At 40.0% G+C, this 16798-nt stretch overlaps 1 protein-coding gene and 2 long non-coding RNA genes across 4 annotated transcripts in view; all 3 read left to right on the top strand.

The window, feature by feature from the left end:
- The window catches only part of LOC129757502 (MATH and LRR domain-containing protein PFE0570w), an 84076-nt gene that overhangs the window by 28855 nt on the left and 38423 nt on the right, over nt 1-16798 (top strand). The window contains exons 3-5 of one of the 2 annotated variants that reach the window (XM_055754766.1): nt 13849-14052; nt 14238-14380; nt 14442-14523. In XM_055754766.1, coding sequence (XP_055610741.1) covers nt 13849-14052; nt 14238-14380; nt 14442-14523 — 429 coding nt within the window. The remainder of the gene's footprint in view (nt 1-13848; nt 14053-14237; nt 14381-14441; nt 14524-16798) is intronic. The other variant, XM_055754767.1, reaches the window with a different exon arrangement.
- LOC129757506 (uncharacterized) lies at nt 1047-2636 on the top strand. The gene is made up of 4 exons (XR_008739723.1): nt 1047-1486; nt 1563-1626; nt 1692-1762; nt 1823-2636. It is a non-coding gene; the product is annotated as an uncharacterized LOC129757506 (long non-coding RNA).
- On the top strand, nt 9522-11503 carry LOC129757505 (uncharacterized). Its single transcript, XR_008739722.1, has 4 exons — nt 9522-10200; nt 10277-10340; nt 10406-10476; nt 10537-11503. It is a non-coding gene; the product is annotated as an uncharacterized LOC129757505 (long non-coding RNA).

Genomic DNA, 16798 nt, shown 5'->3' with positions numbered 1-16798 from the left:
AAAACCAAAACACATCGTTGGAAGAACCGAACACCTTGAACAGTTGGATTCGCCATTGCTCTTTCAACAGTTTTTGGTGAATCAAGAAAGCCGCCATCCCGCCACATTCTGGATCAGAAGCCACCAAGGAAGGAGGATAAATCGTGTTGGCTGATTGAAAGGTGAGACCGTGCGAACAACTTCAATCATATGGGATAAACATAATTGTTTTTTCAACGCGCAGGCAAAGCAATGTCGAGCGCATAACAATCCACCCTAGGAGCAATAGAGCCTAGCCGAGCGGAATCAAAGGTAAAACATCGGCAACAATATTGTGGATTGCCTTTTCATTCAGTACGGTGCCGGTCGCAAAAAAACGGAATAAGAAGACGAAAGAAAAATAGCACGCAAGGGCGAGTGAAACCAGCCTATGTTTGCCCCAAATTGTGTCAATATCATCTCGATTTTTCAGTGCCGGAAAATCACCGCTACCGTGTCGATCATTCCATCCACGGCGGAAAACTATAGCTGCAGAGAAGAACGGCCCCATTGGGTGAGTTGCTTATTGAATGAGCCAAATTAAAGCTGGGGTCGATAGGGTCGTTTTTGGAGAACTGAATTCTCTTTTTTCAGGACTAGTTTTTGTGCCACTTCTGGCTTTTTCGAGTCTTGTTTTTGAGAACGGAATTCCCGACGCCGTGAGATTCCAACGATTTGGATCCAGCCGGAAGCAGTCTACAGAGGTACTCCGGGCAGTGGTGCGGGACCGTTGAGCCGAGCAACCAGCCAGTGTTGCCAGATATTCCCGTGATCATCAGCTGTGATAAACCTGTGTCGTCCGATAGCTGTGATATGACTGTTGTGCGTTTGGAATATAAGAAATTTGTAAACTATGGTAGGAAACGGGTCCGTGAGTAATAATGTTAAGCTAGCGTAGGTTTTTAAAATGTCGTATTAGTAAATGATTGTAATTGCTACAGATTTGGGTTTTGCGTGTTAGCCGTGCAGCACTCACTGAGAGTCAGTGGTGCTCAACCTGTTTCAAGGCTTTGTAATGATTTAGTTTACGCCCTGTCGATTAGTAGTGAGCCACTGCATTTCAGTTGCCATAAAAAAGCTAAAGCTCAAAACCGTGCTTAGAAATAGAAAGCTAAATTATCCGCTCGACGCGCCATCTTCTGGTCGGTATTCACAACAGTTAGGCTTCTTACGATTTTGCATCGTGATGAGATCCACACTTGAACTCATTTAATTTTTGTAATAAGCTGATCGGGGTTGCAAAAAGAGGCGTATAAAAAAATGTTACCTTGTCCTTGAAATTTTGCACAAAAGCCCACCAGCTAGGGTGTATGAGATGGGGTGCAACACACACAACTGCCGGTGGCTAAGCCATCATTTGGCGCGGGTTAGATTGGGGGGATCGTAGCTAGTCTAGTCGGCTATCGTAAGTCACTTTGGTGAAATCCGTTCAGCGAATAACATCGAGCTCGACCGCACTTGAAGGCTCGTAAGTGTAAAAACGTGCCAAGCTATAGTTAGAAGCCTACCTAATCTAATTTGCTAATTTCTTTTTGTTAATTCAGAATCAGCAATAGAGCTATAAGGCTACTCTAGTGCACAGTTAGTGTGGCTTCGAAAATTGCACTAGTAAGTAAAAAGTTGTAAAAGTGTTAGCGTGATCTAATAAATTGTTTTAATGTGAACAAATCTAGGCAAACTTGCATTGACCCTAAGTCGAGTGAGGTTTTTTATTCGCTGTGAGCAATTTAAGCTAACTCAGCAGGTAAGATCGGTAACACCAAATCTGACAATATGTGGTTCTAAACAATCTCGTTGAACATAGGCAACCCACTGTTCAACGTGGGTGTTTGTTGGGGCTTATTTCGCTGCCAATCTCGGGGCCAAGAAGACGGTATCCACAACGGTGGTTTGGAGTGGAACACGTGCTACAACCGTAGTATTGTTGCCAATATTAGGAGAGCTCGAACACGGTGCACGATCAACACACCGGTCTCCATGCGGTTCCGCCGAGCCCGTCGATTGAAGGCTTCACCACCGCTAAGCCATCCGAGAATCAACCACTGCCACGTGTTGGAAAAGCCATCGTACTAGTTAAGTACGAGTCGTGTTTTGGCGCGTTAGCTGAGACACCAACCACATGGTCGCCTCTGGTTATTAGTTGGAGGTTGGAATCTACCGATGCGTAATTTGGTTTGCTGAATCGAAAAGGTCAGATTAGATTAAGACACTTGTGAATAATCTTAAGAGCTATTATGATTAGTGACGTCACTCAGGGCTACAGGAACACAATGAACGCTACAATTAAACATATTGTGTTAGCTCAATTGAAAGTCGTGTGTTGAAATTGGTGGGAAGCGTTGACGGTTTCATTGATTTGGTTTGCGTGGGAGTAAGATTTTGATTTGTCCGCATAGTTGTGGGTTGTGCAATTCATCTCATACTTGTTTAAAAAAGTTAGGGCCGCAACTCGATTGGTAAGTTGGGAAGATTAAGTGGGACTGAGTGTTAAAACTGTTAGCCCGCCTTGAATCAGAGTCTCTAGCCGGGACGCAAATCGCGCACCAACAGCCTCTCGGTTTCCGGGAGTGGCGCTATAAGCTGTTGGCTGTTTCGGGAACTAAAACATTCGTTACAAATCTGGCGCCCAACGTGGGGCTCGTAAAACAGTTGAGTTAAATACAGTTAACCTAAAAATATTGATTTCATAACCACAAAACTTGGACACATTAGAACCAAATTCGCTTACGTTGATCAGACCATCGCAATCGTAAGAATCATAAATTCGTTTGTAAAGTTATTCGTATGATATATTATTGAATTCGTTAATTAATTGGTTTGGATTATTTGGTAATAGTATTAGACAAAGTTTATTATTGCATTTTTTTTTAATTTTGGATTGGATTGGATTAGTTTGTTATTTTTTGTCACATATATTTGAATTATTTAATTATATCTTTAGTTTCCAATTACGTGCAAAATGGAGCATTACCACATTAACGCAGATCACCTCGAGGAAGAGGAATTGAATTATGAGCTTGCTTTAAGAGGAGCCAATGTTAATGAGCCTGTACAATCAAAAAGAAGAACTTTGCGAATTTTGTTGCGTGATCAAGAAGATCCTGCGACGATTGTTTACACAACGCCTCAAGCATTGACAGACGACTTTGTTCGTATAACAAGTAAATTGAAAGAAATTGAGCAAACTTTGAGCATTGGACGACCTCATGGTAGTTTGTACTCTCGATTAGTACATTACCACAGACGGTTAAGGAGATACACACCGAAAAACGAATTGGAGCAACAAAACCAAATAGTTTTGAAAAACCTTGTAAGCGGTTTGGCAGAGAGATTTTTCAAGATAGATCTAAATTTATTAGCCAAAAGTTTTTCAAAGATCCAAATAACTTGTAGGGATACACCGAAAACAACGGAAACTCCTGTTGCTGGTCCGGACCAGAATACTTCCGATACGATTATGACCACTCCTCGGGTATCGGAGTCGATGCTCGATATTCCGACTGCATCAGTCAGGGATATGTCCGGGTCGCAAGCAAACGTTTCAGGTGTAATAGAGAATCCTTCCGGTGCGCAAAATGTCATGTCTGATAATCAAACGAACTTCGTCGAACCTCAAATCTCTATTTCCGGTACGCAACCAAATATCGTCGGTTCGCAAACATATTTCTCCGTTCCGCCAGGATATATTCCAGGCTCGCGAGTACAAGTTTCGGGTACGCGAGTCAACACTTCGGCTACGGATGCACAGATTTTCGGCACACAGGCAAACGAATCGGGTGCGAGATTAAACGCGTCGGAAATGCAAATGAACATGCCTAGTACGTCACGTGGTCACGCGGTTCCGCAGCGAAATTCGTTGGATGATCAATCTCCGTTTTTGGGATATGATCTCATGTCGTCGCGTGCACAAGAAAATATCGCGATGCGTAACAGAACCCAATTGAATCGATTACCGTTTTCGAGTCTGGATCGTGAAATAAATGGTCAGCCGGTGGCCTCGGCGGGTAATAGACTTAATGTCTCTCAATTGACGAATGATGGGGAACCGTTTCTCCCAGATTACGCGCTCAACCACTCGACGGCTAACAACGTGTCCAATTTGGGACTTGCAAGAAATCCGGATTTTCCTAGATCAGGCGATTACGAATATCTTCACGTATCAGAAGTCGAAAACTACATTCGGGTGTATGTTAACAGCCTTGTTGATCAAGGACCGGTACGGTTTGATCGAGCGGTAGATCGGAGGACTATCGATCAATTAGTCGAGAATATCGCGAATGTAACTTTACAAAATCCGAGAAATTATCAAACTCCGCAAGCTAAGATTTCGAGCTTGTCTCAACGCGTAGATCCCGGTAATTTGAACCCTTTGAATGCCTCGAGTCTTTCGAATCCAATGGTACCTCCGTGTACAGTACCATTTACGCGTGAATATATGAATCCTGTTGCTTCTGGTGATAGACTCGATTCGCTTAATCCTCCACAATTCTATTTTCCTCAACATTCGCAATCAGCGCCTCCATCACCATACCATGGTGCAAGGTTTAATCAGGCTCCTCAGAGGAGATCAGGGGAAGCTTTATCAGGACCATACGGTGCTGTAGGGAATATAGTTCAGCCAAGACGACTCCCGTATCAACAATGTAACATTATCGAAAAATGGCCCAAATTTAGTGGAGATTCAAACCCTGTACCTGTTGTAGATTTCCTGAGGCAAATTGACCTCCTTTGTCGTTCATATGGCATCGACCAAGACGATTTACGAATTCATGCCCATCTTCTGTTTCGCGATGAGGCTTTCATTTGGTACACTACCTATGAAGAACGTTTTACTTCTTGGGGTAAGTTAGTCGAAAATTTAATGATGAGGTACGATGATCCCAATCGTGATCGATCGTTTCGTGAAGAAATGCGGGCTAGGAAACAAAAACCAAATGAAAAATTTAGTGCGTTCCTTACAGAAATTGAGACCCTTGCGAGAAGAATGACGAAGAAAATGACGGAACAACAAAAATTCGATATCATATTTGAGAACATGAAACTAGGGTATAAACGTAGGCTTGCCCTGGAGCCGATCTACTCAATCGAGCACTTGGCTCAACTTTGCTACAAATTTGATGCTCTTGAGACAAACTTGTTCGGTTTAAAACCATTAAATCGAAACGCGTTACTAAATTATCTAGACGAGGAAGAGGTAGACGAAAACGAAGATTTTGGTAGCCGTTTAGAAAATGAAGACGTTCTTGTCATGAAGACCCAAGCCGAAAGAAAAGGGAATAATGATCGGTTAAAGAAAAATGAGGCAGACAATCAGGCCAGAGATGGTATCGTATGCTGGAACTGTAGAAAAGTAGGGCACATGTGGCGGGAATGTGACAAGACGAAAAAAATATTTTGCCATATGTGTGGGCATGCTGATACTACTGCGTTTCAGTGTCCAAATCGACATAATCTGCGCTATACAGGAAATAGCGACTCAAAAAACGAATAAGGACGGGAGGTATTGGGAACCTAACTCCTGACCATAATTTCGCTCAGGTTCCTAACCAGAATTTTCACTACTTCGAACGTACCTTTCATATCAATACTATGTCTCATAAATGTCCCCATATTACCTTGAAAATCATGACCGAAAATGTTGTAGGACTCGCTGACACCGGAGCCAGTGTTTCGGTGATCAGTTCGTTGCCTTTGATTGACAAGCTTGGCTTGAAAATCAATCCCTTGAATCTTAAAGTATCGACAGCTGATGGGACCGCCTATCGTTGTCTTGGTTTTGTGAATCTTCCATTCACTTACCAGAACACTACACACGTGATTCCAACGGTCGTAGTACCAGAGGTTACAAAACAGTTGATCCTTGGGATGGATTTCCTTCGAAAATTTGGATTTGAATTAACGCGTTCCGATAAGTCGTTCGTGGATTTAGGGCCGTCTAAAACTGAGGAACCTAACTCAGTAAACCAGCTAACGTTGATTGAAGATTACTTCAGTGATAAACCAGAAAAGTTCTGTTTCCAACTTTCTCCGGAACAGAAATCCGAAATCCCTTCTCAAGACCCCGTTCAAGTAGAGGATGACAGTTTAGATATGCCTACGATTGAGATTCCAGATAGAGTAATTGAAAAACCCGAAGATATAATAACTGAACATGACCTTACAGTCCAACAGCGCTCGTGTCTTTTCGAAGCAATTTCAGAATTACCCGTCACGGTTCATGGACGTTTGGGACGAACTCATGTCTTGAAGCATTCGATTGAACTGCTTCCCGGTGCAAAATCGATTAAATTTGCCACCTACAGATGGTCACCTAAAATAGAATCCGTGTTAGACGTTGAGATCGAGAGAATGCTGAAACTTGGTGTGATTGAGGAATGCGATGGCCCCGTTGATTTTTTGAACCCATTATTACCGGTCAAAAAGGCCAATGGCAAGTGGCGTATCTGCCTAGATTCGCGACGCCTGAATGCAGCCACGCGTAAAGACGATTTTCCATTTCCGAGTATGTTAGGAATACTGCAACGTATTCAAAAATCCCGTTTTTTTCTCGGTTATAGACCTCTCGGAGGCCTATTACCAGGTAGGCTTAGAGCCGTCCGCTAAAGACAAAACTGCATTCCGAACTACAAAATCTATGTTTCGTTTCACCGTTATGCCTTACGGATTAGCAAATAGTCCGGCCACCATGGTGCGCCTCATGTCCAAAGTGATTGGTCACGACCTCGAACCACGAGTGTACGTTTATTTGGATGATATTATCATCACGTCGCTATCGTTGGAAGAACACTTCCGTCTGATCAAGGAAGTCGCTGTTCGTCTAAAACGAGCAGGGCTTACCATTAATATCACCAAATCTCGTTTCTGCCAAAAACAGGTCCGTTACTTAGGATATGTGCTTTCCGAAGATGGTTTATCCATGGATGTCGCGAAAATTCAACCCGTGCTCGATTATTGTACTCCAAAATCCGTTAAGGATGTTCGAAGACTTTTGGGACTCGCGGGCTTCTACCAAAAGTTCATCAGGAATTATTCCGAGATCACAACTCCAATTAGCAATTTGCTGAAGAAAGGTCGTAAAACGTTTACTTGGACCGAAGAAGCCGATGAGGCCTTAGGGAAGTTAAAATCTGCTTTAGTATCTGCCCCAATTTTGTCCAACCCCGACTTCTCCATCCCATTCATCATCGAGACAGATAGTTCTGACCTCGCGATAGGATCAGTCCTTACACAAATCCAGGATGGCGAGCGTCGATGCATAGCATACTACTCGAAGAAATTATCAAGTACTCAACGAAAATATAGCGCCACCGAGCGTGAATGTCTCGCAGTTTTGCTCAGCATCGAGAATTTTCGACATTTTATCGAAGGTAGTCAATTTGTGATACAAACGGACGCGATGTCGCTTACCTTTCTACGAACGATGTCCATTGAGTCGAAGTCCCCAAGGATCGCTCGATGGGCACTTAAATTATCCAAGTACGACATGGTATTAGAATACAAAAAGGGATCCGAAAATATATCTGCCGATGCACTATCCCGTAGCTTATGCGTTATCGATACCCCTTTACCAGATTTGTACATAACTCAATTAAAAAGACAGGTAGAACAATTTCCTGACAGGTACAAAGATTTTAAAATCGTAGATGACAAGCTTTTCAAGTTTGTCACCAACACTTCTCTTGTTGAAGATCCCGGTATGAAGTGGAAGTACGTTGTTCCGTTAGCAGAGCGAAAACCGATTATTCAAGCAATTCATGAGGAGGCCCACTTGGGTTTCTTAAAAACCCTGGCCAAGATCCGCGAAAAGTTTTACTGGCCACGGATGTCTTCCGAGATAAAACGATTTTGTTTCTCCTGTATGGTTTGCAAAGAGTCAAAAATTCCAAACGTGAATGTAACTCCTACTTGTGGGAGTCCGAAAATGTGTTCTCGTCCGTGGGAACTAATTTCTATGGATTTTTTGGGACCATACCCACGTTCCAAAAAGGGAAACGTGTGGCTCTTAGTCGTTACAGACTTCTTCACCAAGTTTATAATGGTCCAATGTATGAGATCGGCGACTGCAATCGGTGTTTGCACATTCGTCGAGAATCAAGTTTTCACTCTATTTGGTGCTCCTTCAATTTGTATCACGGATAATGCAAAAGTCTTCTTATCCGAACCGTTTGAAAAATTACTACTCAAATACGGGGTGACGCACTGGAACCTTTCGGTTTACCACCCCAGCCCGAACCCGACAGAGCGTGTGAATCGCGTTATTGTCACCGCTATACGTTGTGCTTTAAACCGCTGTTCGAACCATAAGACATGGGACGAATCGATTCCGCAAATCGCAATGGCCATCAGAACCAACGTGCATGACAGCACTGGTTTTACGCCGTACTTTTTAAATTTTGGCCGCAACATGGTTAGTTCTGGCAAAGAATATGAACATCTACGAGATTTAGTTCTAGATCCTGACAAACAGGAATCGTGTTTTAGTCCTGATCAAAAACGATTATGGGAAACAGTTCGCGAAAATCTATTGAAAGCCTATAAGCGCTATTCTATGCCCTATAATCTTCGTGCAAACCAAAAACACACCTTTGCGTGTGGTGAGATCGTGTACAAGAAAAATGTTAACTTATCGGACAAAGCGAAAAATTTTGTAGGAAAACTAGCTCCCAAATTCACGAAAGTTCGAATACGTCAAAAATTAGGTACTAGCACTTACGTCTTAGAAGACTTGGATGGTCGAAGAATTCCGGGAACCTATCATGGTTCATTTTTAAAAAGGCAGTAATCTGTTGCATCAATTATATTTGCATCATTTGTTTCTCAGCTATGTTAGTTTGCCATATGCAGCTAAACAAAAAAACAATTTGTTGGAAACACTCTATTGAGGAATCCTAGAAGCGTAGGCGTCAAGATGTCATTTTTGTTTCCTTCGTCGACCTTTGTTGCGTAATGTACGGCAAGACGATCTTCTTCTTGCCAGATTACGTCTTTGTTCAAACGCTCCAATATCATTCAACATTGCTCCGCACGTCTAAAATAGTCACAGTAAAATAATTAGTTACAGAAATTCAATCAATATTTTTGCTACTTACAGTTTGTTAGATTTCCTTTTTGTTTCACCAATTCGTCAATCCAATAGTCCGGTTTTGTTTTCTTTGCAATTCTTTTCATTAATCAGCATCCAAATCCTTTTTTTTCAGTAATTTGTTCCAAAATCCAAAACTCAATGTAGAAATGTTCTCAGTTTTCAGAAAGTTGTTGTTTACAAATGAAATGAGCTTTTATGGCTCCTTTGACGTTTAATTTGGAATCCATACACTAGGATAAATATAGGTTTTAGTATTATATATTTCGCGGTGTTATTTTGAATTCAGATCTATACTGTTTTTCAAGTAATTATTGGAGTTAATCGGATCATGTAGGATAAAATTAGTTTCCAGTATTCTGGAGTTTATAGGTTTGGAAATGGGTGAATTTTCGAAATTTTCGGAGTAACTTGGTACCATGACCCGTGGTAATAATGATAATTGGTTAAATTTTCGAGTACATTCGAAGTGAATTGGTTCTAATGCGACTGTAAATTGGTTAAAACGACACCGCGATAGTCAAATACAGTAGTTTTATCTTATGTAATGCTAGATGAAGTAATCTATAAATTAGTTTGTTCATTGTTATAAAAATTTTGAAATTTTATTTCAAAATTTTTATTTTGTTTGCATCGGCGAATATGTAATGATTTAGTTTACGCCCTGTCGATTAGTAGTGAGCCACTGCATTTCAGTTGCCATAAAAAAGCTAAAGCTCAAAACCGTGCTTAGAAATAGAAAGCTAAATTATCCGCTCGACGCGCCATCTTCTGGTCGGTATTCACAACAGTTAGGCTTCTTACGATTTTGCATCGTGATGAGATCCACACTTGAACTCATTTAATTTTTGTAATAAGCTGATCGGGGTTGCAAAAAGAGGCGTATAAAAAAATGTTACCTTGTCCTTGAAATTTTGCACAAAAGCCCACCAGCTAGGGTGTATGAGATGGGGTGCAACACACACAACTGCCGGTGGCTAAGCCATCATTTGGCGCGGGTTAGATTGGGGGGATCGTAGCTAGTCTAGTCGGCTATCGTAAGTCACTTTGGTGAAATCCGTTCAGCGAATAACATCGAGCTCGACCGCACTTGAAGGCTCGTAAGTGTAAAAACGTGCCAAGCTATAGTTAGAAGCCTACCTAATCTAATTTGCTAATTTCTTTTTGTTAATTCAGAATCAGCAATAGAGCTATAAGGCTACTCTAGTGCACAGTTAGTGTGGCTTCGAAAATTGCACTAGTAAGTAAAAAGTTGTAAAAGTGTTAGCGTGATCTAATAAATTGTTTTAATGTGAACAAATCTAGGCAAACTTGCATTGACCCTAAGTCGAGTGAGGTTTTTTATTCGCTGTGAGCAATTTAAGCTAACTCAGCAGGTAAGATCGGTAACACCAAATCTGACAATATGTGGTTCTAAACAATCTCGTTGAACATAGGCAACCCACTGTTCAACGTGGGTGTTTGTTGGGGCTTATTTCGCTGCCAATCTCGGGGCCAAGAAGACGGTATCCACAACGGTGGTTTGGAGTGGAACACGTGCTACAACCGTAGTATTGTTGCCAATATTAGGAGAGCTCGAACACGGTGTACGATCAACACACCGGTCTCCATGCGGTTCCGCCGAGCCCGTCGATTGAAGGCTTCACCACCGCTAAGCCATCCGAGAATCAACCACTGCCACGTGTTGGAAAAGCCATCGTACTAGTTAAGTACGAGTCGTGTTTTGGCGCGTTAGCTGAGACACCAACCACATGGTCGCCTCTGGTTATTAGTTGGAGGTTGGAATCTACCGATGCGTAATTTGGTTTGCTGAATCGAAAAGGTCAGATTAGATTAAGACACTTGTGAATAATCTTAAGAGCTATTATGATTAGTGACGTCACTCAGGGCTACAGGAACACAATGAACGCTACAATTAAACATATTGTGTTAGCTCAATTGAAAGTCGTGTGTTGAAATTGGTGGGAAGCGTTGACGGTTTCATTGATTTGGTTTGCGTGGGAGTAAGATTTTGATTTGTCCGCATAGTTGTGGGTTGTGCAATTCATCTCATACTTGTTTAGAAAAGTTAGGGCCGCAACTCGATTGGTAAGTTGGGAAGATTAAGTGGGACTGAGTGTTAAAACTGTTAGCCCGCCTTGAATCAGAGTCTCTAGCCGGGACACAAATCGCGCACCAACAGCCTCTCGGTTTCCGGGAGTGGCGCTATAAGCTGTTGGCTGTTTCGGGAACTAAAACATTCGTTACAGCTTTAATCGTTCAAAAATAAAATATTGCTGGCACTATCAATGCCAGTGGTTATACGCGTTCTGCTTAGCACTCTGTTTCACATGTATCTTCGCAGCATACCAATTTCTAATATCATTTTTATATTTTTAGTTCCCAATTCTATCTATTCCTTGCCATATTACACCATGAAAATTTCGAATTTTGATAGTTTTGTAGGACAATTTATGATGAAATTATCATCATGTCATCTCAAAACTCATTATAAGTTTCCATCGCGAGGCCTCTCGAATTTGTTTGTTTTGTGTATTTTGACGTTTCATACACAACTGGCTTGGCTCTGGAGTATTCTGGAGTATTAACTGTTTTTTTCTATCAGAAAAACTTTCTTTTTTTTACCACCGCAACATTAACAAAAATTGAAAAGAACATAATAAACAATATTTTAAAAATGATTTCGATGTGTTCTCGTTGAATTTAACCAGAAAAATAAAAGAAATTGAAAAAAAAATTTGGACACTTTATTTTGCCCCTCACTGTACACGATGCAAATCGTGTTCACAGTGACAGCACTGACCATACTGACTGGACACTCGATTTCGTTTTCTGGATAATTTTTCCAACAGTACGCAATGTCGATTCCAGAGTGCGCATCGATTGATTGAAGAAATGTTATCCCAGTTAGGAAATGCCACCCAACTTTAAAAATAAAACACGCAATTTCTACGATAAAATCGGGCTAAACAGGACCATTTTTCCTACAGGGCATTTTTTGTCAAATTTTTCAGGTTCACAACCTGCCGTCGGTATTGCGAAACTGCAAAATCTAACAACAAAAAATAGACAAAAAATGGTTGAATTTTTGTTCTAAGTGTCATGTCAGTGGTGACAATATGTCATCGAATTTCATCGCATTTGTACAAATGTGGTGTAGTCGATGGCCCGCTTTACAAAGTTCGCGGGACTTGCACTTTAAGCCCGGTTTACAGTTCTTGTGAACTCGAACTCGAACGTGAACGTGAACTCACCACAGTGAAAAAATATTCCGCAGTGAAATGTCAAATCGGTCAAATCTTCAAAATTAGTAAGAGGTTTGTTCAACTGCGGGTAGAAATTGGTTTCGATCGGAAAATGACAGATCATTCAACCAATGTTTTGATCGATACTTGTCGAACCAATGCTCAAATTTAAATTCAAATTTCTCAAAAAAACATATTGTTCTTCTTCAAAACATATTCAGCTTTGAAAACGATTGATTTAATCAAATAATCCCAAAGTTCTTATCTATGAATACAATGAATTTGAATTAAATTTTATGAATAACTCCTAAAAAGTATTTATCGATCAAGGAGTAACGAGCTTTAGCGATTCGTTTCTTTTGAAAAACTCATTGAAAGGACGTTATGAATATAACTTCTACAAGATAGCCATTTTTTGTTCTTGATTAAAAATTGACAAACAAAAATTTCAAAATTATTTTTAATTAGTGAAACAATTGAAAAGGTTTTTATTTAATTAAAATGCATCAGTACTCTTTTGTTTGTTAATTTTTCTGCTTTTCAGTTCTCCTTAAAACACATTATTTTTGAATGATTTCATAAATTTTCATAATTATTTCCATACCTTTTCTGAAACACACATTTGAACAAAGCGGAATCTATTTTTTTTTATTTCAATGGAATCTGGCCATTCGATGATCTTCATTTACATTTATTCGTTGAGAAGCTCTTCCAACAGGTACATTTATTCGTCGAGAAACTCTTCCAACAGGTGCAATTAAATGATGCCCAAGCGGGTTTTAAAGTTAAAAAAAAAAATATCGTATGCGTTTCATTTCAAACTCGTAGTATTTTAAACCTTTAATTGCCTTCAAATGTGCTTACAAATTAAAAAAAAACTAATTTTTTATGAAGCAAAACTTTTTCCGTCATCGGTGAAATTTTTTTCAGAATGCACATTGCCATTCGGACGTGAAAATGAACGCGGAATTTATATTCACCACTCTTGTTCGTTTTCCGTTTTCATGTTCGCTCAGTGCGTTTACACTTCGAGCGGAATGTCAGTGAACGCGGAAAAAAAATTTCCGCAGTGAAAATCGGGGGAATTGAAATAAAATTAAGATTAAAGGGCTTTGAACAAGGAAATCAGTTCAAAAATAATCGTTCAACCATTCCGCATCTATTCCACCTAGTTTCGCAGCCATGAAATGCAGCATAGTCAAGTTTTTGAAGAATATAAGTTTTTTCATTTTCACGTTCGAAAGAACTGTAAATGCACCTTTAGAGGGACTTGCAGGAGCTTGAGAGGAACAATATAATAACATCGACTGAAATAAGTGAGAAGGCATCACCTGTAGTTGTAGTCATGAAGAAGGCCTACGAATGTTAAAATGAATAAAGAATAGAAAAGATGATAAGTTTATAAAAAATTTGACAAAACTAATTACATGTATAAAATCAGTATATATTATAGGTATTATTATACAAATAAACCTGTAAAGCTATGAATATCTTTTATTTCAGATAGAACACGATCCAAACGATTACATCCAAAAAGCTCGAGTGACGAGAGCAGCCCCACCGAAACCTGTCAATGATCCTTTACAGTTTGTTCAACTTAAACCATGCACTAATCTCGCCTTCTCAGCTCAAGAACAATTGAAAAAAGCAGAACATCTAAAAAAGATAAACCAGGACAAAAAAGAAGAACCCGAAGAATGGCAATGTGTAAGTATATGCACTTAAGATATAAAAATACATAAAACATTGTGCGCTTAGCTAATTGTAGAATGAGTTTAAAAATAAAGTTATAGCATAGCTTCTCTAAAACAATTTTCGAATATTTTTTTTATTGTCTATTTATATTGTAACTTTTGGGTACTTATCGCTTTTTAATGTTTTTTTTCTTTCAGAATTTAGATAGCTGGAAGTCATCGAGAAAAAAACGAGTGGAACATATAATAGAACGAGTTACTGAAGTGAAAAAAATTGAACAAGAAATACATGAACGCAATAGACGAAAATCTAAAACCTTCAGAGAAATGATCGAAAAAAGGTTTGTTCAAAACATGGAACTTTATACACTTATTTGGGGTTTCTCAACTGATTTATTTTAGGAGCTCCAGCAGAATTAATCATTTACCTATATATGACGATGAGGAAAACGACCTCGGAAATCTTGGATTTTCGAATGAAGACGTAAGTGTTTTTCCAGAAATAATTCTCCACAATTAATCGACTTCCCCAGCGAACCTTTCAGCTATCTGCTTAACCCTCCAAAGCTGTTCAGGACAATATGACCCGAAGCGCATATTCAAAGCATCTTAATTATCATTCCAGTATTTTCAAGAACTGAGATTTTTAAGAAACCAAGTATGTTCTATGAAAAGAATATCAAGTTAATGAGAAAAAAACTAAAATTTGAGTTTAGAAAATTGGTTCATGGAGAAATGAGATACAGCGAATCAAAAACAAAATTGGATGTCTTTGTTCTAAGTACGATTTTTTTTTCTACCGGAAAATCCGGGATAGAGGTCATAATGTTCACCCTGCATCATGGTTGGTCCGCACTTCTCAAATCCGACAGTGCGCTGTGTAAATCGCACCGTTATCTTCTTCGATTTGTAGAGCACCACACTTCATTCCGAAATGCTCTACACTCGTTTCCGAGTACAGCCGAAGCCAAGTGCCGAGCAAAACCAGTGCCCCAATAGCAACAATACTGTGTGAGCAGGGGAAATCCCGAAACACACAACTGAAGTGCATTTTTTTTCTTCTCTTCCTACCATAGTAGGCAAACAAACAGCACGAAACGATATTGCTTCTTCTTCTTCTTCCTTTTCTTGTTGGGAAAGAATCAAGTCTATTGTGTTTCTATAGCGCTGCTCCCCTACACTTAATGTGATGATTTTTTTCTCTTGCTCTCACTCTGATGAAGCGTTCTCTGCTCTTTAATTTGGTGTATGCCCGGCGTCTTAACAGAGCAGGGCAAGTGTTTCAGAACGAAAATTTCACTGAGTTGCATTTTTCAAGCCGCTCGGGGAGAAATGGACAACCATGCCCTGCATAATTATACATCGCCGTCGGATAGATGTATTTTTGACAATTCCACAAATTGAAAAAGTAAACAATTAAATATTGCAAACCTGTCAGAAATTACAAGTTTGAGATGTTCAAAAGTCCGGCCTAGAAACATGAATAAGAATTACGAGGATTTCCTTACGAGGATCGTCCCTAGCTTTGGGTAATCCTAGAAACACGAGGCCTTCCTAGATCTTTGAGTAGACCTCAGAAACATAGATCAGAACTGAGAGGCCGCCTCCTCACACTGCGCGTTCGAACTTGAATGATGGGGCTAGGGGATTGTCCCTAGCTTTATTATTATTATTAAGTTTTATTCATCGAACATATTTGTTTTAATGAATTAAAATGATCTGTACAAAACAATTAGATAACACGAAACAATGTAGACTGGCGTATTCGGTTGATGAATCGGCTAGATGGCTCCTCGAATTGATGTAGATGCTCAGCAATCTGGAACGTACGCATCATTGCACTCACTGGTTCATTATGGCCGTAGGATTTTCGGTGGGTTCGATTCGATAGCAAAGAGTGATTATGTAAAGTCCTCGAAGGAGCATTAAAGTTCATCATTCCTAGCAGGTTTGGCGACTGAATTTCTCCATTCAGTTTTTTTGCGATGAATGATGCCTGTTGAGTTTTCCGGCGGCGTTCTAATCCCAGAAGCTGGCACCTGTCGGAAAATGCGGGAAGGCTTTCAGGATTGCGCCAGGGTAAATGTCGTAGAACGAATCTAACAAAACGCTTTTGTACATGCTCGATTCGCAAAATCCAACATAACTTATAGAAAGCCCAATTAATTGCAGCATGTTCTGTAACTGACCGGACAATTGCGCAGTAGAGTGACTTCAAGCACAATGGGTCTCTGAATTCTCGTACTACTTCGGAGATGAAGTCAAGCTGACGATTCGCCTTTCTTATTACTGAAGATCGTAAGAGCCCGCCTCCTCACGCTGCGCGTTCGAACTAGAATGATGTACGGTCCTACTCTTTACGTTTCGAAACAAGGAAAATATTTGGGTACAACATTTGCTTAATATATTTCTGAGCAAATATCTTATCGCATAATGTTGCATATTGCCAAAAAAACAAACTGCGAAAAGACTCATACCGCAAAAAATAACACCACCAAATCGACCAAATCTACAATCAGTGTTCAAAATTTTCACAGTCAAAGCTCAATCTTCACTCAACTGACAGCATACTCTCTTTCAAGTCAAAGCTTTGAAATAGCTTTCATATTTGTATCTTTCAAAGTAAAGGAGCTTTCTACCGTATTCATTTCCTGTCAAAATGCTTTCCAATTTATTTGAAAGCCGGTCCAGTCATATTCAATTGAAAATGATTGATGGTTTTGTTATTCTGATTTATGTCATTTTGTGCAAAGCTGATA

The sequence above is a fragment of the Uranotaenia lowii genome, chromosome 3 (assembly GCF_029784155.1).
Source record: "Uranotaenia lowii strain MFRU-FL chromosome 3, ASM2978415v1, whole genome shotgun sequence".
NCBI classification, from domain to species: Eukaryota; Metazoa; Arthropoda; class Insecta; order Diptera; family Culicidae; genus Uranotaenia; species Uranotaenia lowii.
Note: the sequence above shows the minus strand (reverse complement) of the source record. Positions and strands in the feature narration are given on the sequence as shown.